General features: G+C 38.4%; 1 protein-coding gene across 1 annotated transcript in view; it reads left to right on the top strand.

The window, feature by feature from the left end:
• KPNA5 (karyopherin alpha 5 (importin alpha 6)) overlaps nt 1-6846 on the top strand; it is a 93049-nt gene that overhangs the window by 71960 nt on the left and 14243 nt on the right. The window contains exons 9-10 of the mRNA XM_006839978.1: nt 1406-1569; nt 6298-6376. Coding sequence (XP_006840041.1) covers nt 1406-1569; nt 6298-6376 — 243 coding nt within the window. The remainder of the gene's footprint in view (nt 1-1405; nt 1570-6297; nt 6377-6846) is intronic.

The raw sequence follows: 6846 nt of genomic DNA, 5'->3' as shown, positions 1-6846 counted from the left end.
GCAAGAGGTCTGGTCCCCTCAGGGCAAACCCACTTCCAAGACTAAGACTCAAGGGGAATAATACACGAGTAGGCATGTGGTCTGGCTGGTGACCATGTTGGTCACTGATAAGGGAAAGTGGGGGGAAAACGGCAATGAAGTTCTGAGGTGCATCTGACCACGTTCAATAGAATCTTGTGAACCCAGGTTGAGACCTGGTTGGCCAGCAATATTTCAAGACCTGGGGACTTCTGGGCCTGAGACAGTGAAATGGCAACAGAGGACTAGAGCGGAGAGTGAAACATCCAGCTGATATGAAGTGAGGGGAGATGCACAAGAACACCCATACTTGCAGTTAGTACCCACTTGACCTGGCTTCAATGGCTGGATGATCAGAACTCAACTAGAAGAAGACAGAAGAGGGAAAAAAGAGTAACCTGCTACAATTTGATGAACTTGACCTATACTTATGGATGTATAGCTCAAAAGAGGGAACAAATCTTTACAGCAAGGATCATTCTCACTTCCTTGGTACGCAGGGTTGACAGAGATGTGTAACCTAGACATTGACTACCCAAAATAGTGGGGGCTACAAAGGCAAGAAGTGACTGGCTTACAAGCTTTCAAGAGGGAGCCTAGTTCCAGACAGGGTGATGGAAGGTAGAATCTCCACTGAGTGGTTTCCAATTTGCCTGGACAGGGCTGATGAAAGGAGATGGGGATAAAACTCTTGTGGTACAATAGTGAGTAATTGCTATCAGGACTGACTATGAGGATTGGAAATGTAAAGGTATGTGTTTTGTAACAAAAGGAGGGGAGTGGTTGATTTTGCAGTCCAGGAGCGGAGGTCTCTGGGAACTTCAAGGGAGATGAGCAGAGTGTGGGACCCTACCCAGAGAAGCAGTGACTCCATAGATGGAGGCAGATATGATGACGTAGAGATATGGAGCAGCTGGGGTCTCTGGACTCTGGGAGGGAGAGGGGCTGTGTGCTGACGGCCAGGGGGCAGGCTTGCGGGTTATACCCTTTGGTTGTTTGATGATGCATGAAGGAGATTGTAATCATTGCAATGAAGCAAAATACTATAGGATGAATGTAAAGCTAATGTTCTCCCATGTAAACTATCACATAATTTACAATAAAAACTTAAAAAAAAAATTTCAAATATTTCTCTATTCAAGGAAGAGATGGCTGCAAGTCTGGAGGTATGATTTTTATGGAAAGATCCGATGTGCAGATCATATTTATTAATTTAGAAACTGACCCATTTATTTTATAAGGTAACTACTATCTTTATACCTGGACCCTAGAGTTATTCTTAGAGCATTAAATTTTAGATTTAAAATGAGTTTTTGTATTTTTTCTAAAGAAATTTGTTTTAAGATAGAGAAAAATTTAAACTATTATTTCTTTCTTTTCCTTCCAGGTTTCACTTTGCTTAAATGTCCTGTCACGATTGTTGTTTAGCAGTGATCCAGATGTGTTAGCAGATGTGTGTTGGGCACTCTCTTATCTCTCCGATGGACCCAATGAAAAAATTCAAGCAGTCATTGATTCTGGAGTCTGTCGAAGATTGGTAGAACTTTTGATGTAACTATCATTTCTTTTTAGCAGCTTTACGATTGTTTATTACATTTAGCGATTAGAGTGGCAACAGAATAAGCCTGTCAAGAGTCCCTGTGTTTAGGAAGGTTTACAAAGAAACTGACTTCACACTTTATAGACTAAAAGCCTGAGACAGTGCTTATTTTATCCTATATCCCATTGTGTCCACTAGATTCGGATGGGGGCTTACCATTTTATTAATGAATGTGATTAGTTTCATGTCATTTGTTCTTTTATTTAGAGAGGAATAACTGAACAAATATTTTATTGGTTGCCTGCTACCTGCTAGGATGCTATTTCATTGTTATGAAATATAGAACATAGGTTCTGTGTACAGTACCTATGATCTTGTTCATTATTTGTTTCAATTTGTATAAAATTTCATCTAGTGAAAATAATTTCTTTCACTGTACTAATGATAACATATTTCCTTTTCCTGAACTGTTATTGCTGTTTTCTTTAAAAAGAAAGACTTTTCTACACTAAGAAGTTTAAAATTTGTTTTAAGAAGAAAATGGTTTCTTTGTCTTCTTACCTACTTTTTAAAAATATTTATTGGCTTCTTTCCTTTTTTGTTAAATAAAAAAAAAAAAAACACTCTCAAAACTCAAAAACTCACTGCCATCGAGTTGTTTCTAATTTACAATGGCCCTGTGTAGAGTTTGCAAGGCTGTAAGTTTTTTTTATTGGAGCAGAAAGCCTCATCTTTCTCACACAGAGCCACTAGTGGGTTTGAACTGATTTTGTGGTTAGCTGTCCAGTGCTTATCCTAAAGTGCTGGACAGCTTGGAGGAAGGTGTGATAGGGGATTAGGCTACAAATGGGATGCCAACATCTCATGAGGTTGGGCAGATCAGGGGTTCAGGCCACAAAGTGAGGGACCCTGCCAGAGCAGCAGAGAAGCAGAATGGAGCTGGAAGCTGGAGTCAATACACGATAGGATAGCAGCCTATGAGTCAGGAGATTGACCGGATAAAGGGAGATTGTGATAATGGCAATCAGGTTTCTTACTTCAGTTACAAATATGGAAAAGGGGGAAAGCCAGAATCATCTTGTGGTGTTAGATTAGAATTGGAGCTATCTGTGTGAATTGATAGCTTCTAATATAAAGGGGTAACTGTAGAAATGTTTTTGTAAATATGTGTATGTATGAGGGTACAAGAATGTGTACCTTGATCCAGGAGTCTTGGTGTGACACTGTAGGATAAGCAGTAGACTGTACCGCAACCACCAACCACTCTTGGGAACCCTATACAGGGTCGCTAAAAGTCAGAATCATCTCAAAGAATCAACTCAAAGGCACAAAAATAAGTCCAAAAGTATTGCTATACACTTATAGAAACCTTTGTTAAAGAAAAAATATTAAGATATGAAGCTATTGTTTCTAGCCTATTCTCTATACATTTTTGAAGACAATGTTTCCATATCTCTAACCCTTTGCTGAAGAATTCTGTGCTCTTTGATTTACATCATGTCAAATAGCACCCTTCGAGGGACTAAATTGTGTTCCTTTTAAATATTCTTTAAGTTTTGAACAAAAATAAATCTGAAGGGGCAAGATCAGGACTCTAGGGTGGATGGAGTTAGATTTCCCAAAAAAGTTAGTGTAGATCAGCACTCATTACCCTCAAAGAATGCACAGGTTCAACTGGAAAACAATTCCTCAGCACAACTTTTCTGGCCTTTTTCTCACCAAGAGAATATTCAGTTTTCTTAAAACTTCATTAAAATACGGCCCTATGATGATGATCCTTTGTTGTTAGGTGTCATCCAGTTGGTACCAACTCATCGCTACATTTTGCACAACAGAACGAAACACTGCCTGGCCCTATGCCAACCTTACAATCATTGGTACGTTTGAGCCCATTGCTGCTGCCACTTTGCCAGTTCATCTCACTGGGGTCTTCCTCTTTTTCTTCGCTCCTCCACTTGACCAAGCATGATATCCTTCTCCAGTGACTCCTGTCAAGTATGTCAAGTAGGTCCCTCCTGTCAAGTATGTCCGAAATGTGATAGACAAAGTCCAGTCATCCTGGCTTCCAAGGAGCATTCTGGTTGTACTTCTAACACAGATTGGTTTGTTCTTTTGGCCTTCCTTGATAATTTTAATATTCTCTTTCAACACCATAACTCAAATGTATCCGTTTTTCTATGGTCTTCCTTATTCACTGTCCAACTTTCACATCCGTATGAGATTATTGAAAATACCATGGCTTGGGTCAGGCACACCTTAATTCTCAAACTGATATCTTTGCTATTGAACACTTTGAAGAGGTCTTGTGCATCAGATTTGCCTAATGCAATACGTCATTTGATTTCTTGACTGCTGCTTCTATGAGTGTTGATGGTTGATATGACCAAACTGTACTTTGAGGAGGCAGCTCTTCCCCAATCATATTTTGTGTGCCTTCCAACCTGAGGGGCTCATCTTCTGGCACTATATCATCCTCATGTTTCAATATTCAATATTCTGGTGCTGACAGTGTTCTACTGCTTTTCATAAGGTTTTCAGTGACTAAATATTTGGAAGTAGCCCATCTCTCCTTTTTCCTAGTATGTCTTTGTCTGGAAGCTCAACTGAAACCTGTCCACCATGGGTGAACCTTCTGGTATTTAAAATAACCGTGGCATAGCTTCCAGAATCACAGCAATATGCAAGCCACCACAGTATGGCAAACTTTGGAAAGCTCAAAAATAGTTGCTATAACTTTCTGAGCTGTCCTCTTTCTATGCCTTGAATTGAATTGGCCTAGAAGATCCCCCTTGAAAGCCACTGTTTTGATTGCATCTTAAGTGCTTGTCATGATCCACACAGTTGAAAACCTTTGCATAGTCAGTAGAGAACAAATAAACATCTTTCTGTATTCTCTGCTTTCAGCCTAATCCATCTGACGTCAGCAATGATATCCTTTGGTCTCGTCCTCTTCTGAATGTGGCACGAATTTCTGATAGTTCCCTGTCAATGTACTGTCATAGCCAGTTTTAAATTATCTTCAGCAAAATTTTACTTGTATGTGATATTAATGATATTGTCTGATTATTTCAGCATTCCATTGAGTCACCCCTCTTTGGAATGGGTACAAATATGGATCTTTTCCAATCAGTTGTCCAGATAGCTGTCTTCCAAGTTTCTTGGAGTAGATGAGTAAGTGCTGCCAGTGATGCATCAGTTTCTTGCAAGATTTCAATTTACATTTCATCAATTCCTGGAGCACTGTCTTCAGTGCTCCTTGGAATTCTTCCTTCAGTACCTTTGACTATTAATCATATGCTACCTCTTTCTCCCATGGGGCAGCTGGTGGGTTAACATCTCTTGAAATGGCTGACATGGACTATTACTTTTTGGTACAGTGACTCTGTGTATGCCTTCCATCTTGTTTTGATGCTTTCTGCTTCATTCATTATTTTACTTGTGGAGTTCTTCAGTATTGTAAGTTTGAGCTTGAATATTTTTCTTTCAGCTTGAGAAATGCTGAGGTTGTTTTTCCCTTTTGGTTTTCTAACTCTAGGTCTTTGCTCTATAAATACTTGACTTTGTCTTCACGAGCTGCCCTTTGAAAATTTCTCTCCAGCTCTTTTATTGCCTCATTTCTTCTAGTCCCTTTAGCATCTCTACACTGGAGAGCAAGTTTCAGAGTCTCTTCTGACATCCGTTTTGGTTCTGGACAGCCTTTGGACAATCAAGAGTTTTGGAGAAATGACCTTTTCAAGGACTGGGATTGAAATAAAGTAATTTAAATCCAGAAAGGAAGGTATGATGAGAAAATGGAGAAATGCAAAAAAGGACGCAGAAATCCACTCAAAGGTGCTTTCACCCAGACTTGGGTCAATTAGCAAAGTGAAATAAGTTTTATTAATGAATTATAATGAATAAAATCAGAACCCATGAGTATGTGGATAGATAGAAGGAATAAATTCATTACAAAATCTTCATTGGCCACCATACTAATACCAAACTAAATTCATTGACACTGAGTTGGTTCCACCTCACAGTGACCTTCTAGAACAGAGTAGAACTGACTCATAGTGTTTTTAAGGCTGTAATCTTTATGGGAGCAGACTGCTACATCTTTCTCCCATGGGGCAGCTGGTGGGTTAACATCTGGTGGTTTACCAGCCTTTTGGTTAGCAGCTGAACACTTAGAATAATAATTAAGAGAATATATCAAGAGATGCTAAAACTAGCATTAAAAGTGATTAAGGAATGGGATTTTACATAGTCTCAAAGTATTCCCTTCTGATATATTAACCACAAAGCAGAAAAACAATAATGTTACAGTGGAAAAATCTGGCAGATACCATTTTAATTAAGTGGCCAAAGTCAGCACCACTATAATGACATAAAATAGATGCCATATAATACTCAATAGAATGTAAAGAAAAGACTGCTGCATTTTTGATATTGCAACCAAATTCCAACAAATCATGAAGAAATATTGGACAAACCTTAACAACTAGCTGACGTGCTTTAAAATGTCGAGGTCATGAAGAACAAGGGAAGACTGAGGAACTGTTGTTGACTGAAAGAGACTAGAGAGACATGACAACTGAGTACAACCCATGATCCTGGATTAGTTTTTTTTTTAGTATAAAGACATTACTAGGACAGTTGGGGAAACGTGAATGAGATTTTGGGTGAAGAGCATATGGGAGTTTTTTGGTATTATTTTTGTTGCTATTATATAGAATATAACTTCATATTGTCATTTTTAGGCACAATGATTATAAAGTCGTATCACCTGCATTAAGAGCTGTTGGTAATATTGTGACAGGTGATGATATTCAAACACAGGTGAGTTTAGACTTTAATATGCTAAACTGATAAATTGTTGTCTTAATGAGCTTTAAGAAGTTTATCATGTTTTATACTACTTGATTAACATATTAATGATACTTTGCATAATGGCAAATGTACAAGAAAATATAATGTAAGAATTAGCATATTCTTGATAAGAAGTGATCAACCACAAACACCTCTGTGTGTAAAACTTTATCAAGGCAATAAAATGTAAAATATGGTTTCTGCTCTTTGTTGTTGTTGTTAAGTGCTGTTGTGTAGGTTCTGACTCATAGTGACCCTGTAGAGGGTTTTTGAGGGGTGGTTGGTGGGTTTGAACTCTAGCCTTGAGGTTCATAGTCCAGTGCTAATCCTACAGCACCACACCAAGAGTTTATAATTAATTAGGGAGTTTATATATTTACATATGTTTTTGTTGTTTTGTTATTAAGTGCCATCGACTCAGTTCTGACTCATAGTGACCC

Source organism: Chrysochloris asiatica, unplaced genomic scaffold (genome assembly GCF_000296735.1).
Source record: "Chrysochloris asiatica unplaced genomic scaffold, ChrAsi1.0 scaffold00027, whole genome shotgun sequence".
Taxonomy (NCBI): Eukaryota; Metazoa; Chordata; class Mammalia; order Afrosoricida; family Chrysochloridae; genus Chrysochloris; species Chrysochloris asiatica.
The sequence above is the reverse complement of the archived record's forward strand: the minus strand, read 5'-3'. Positions and strand labels throughout refer to the sequence as shown.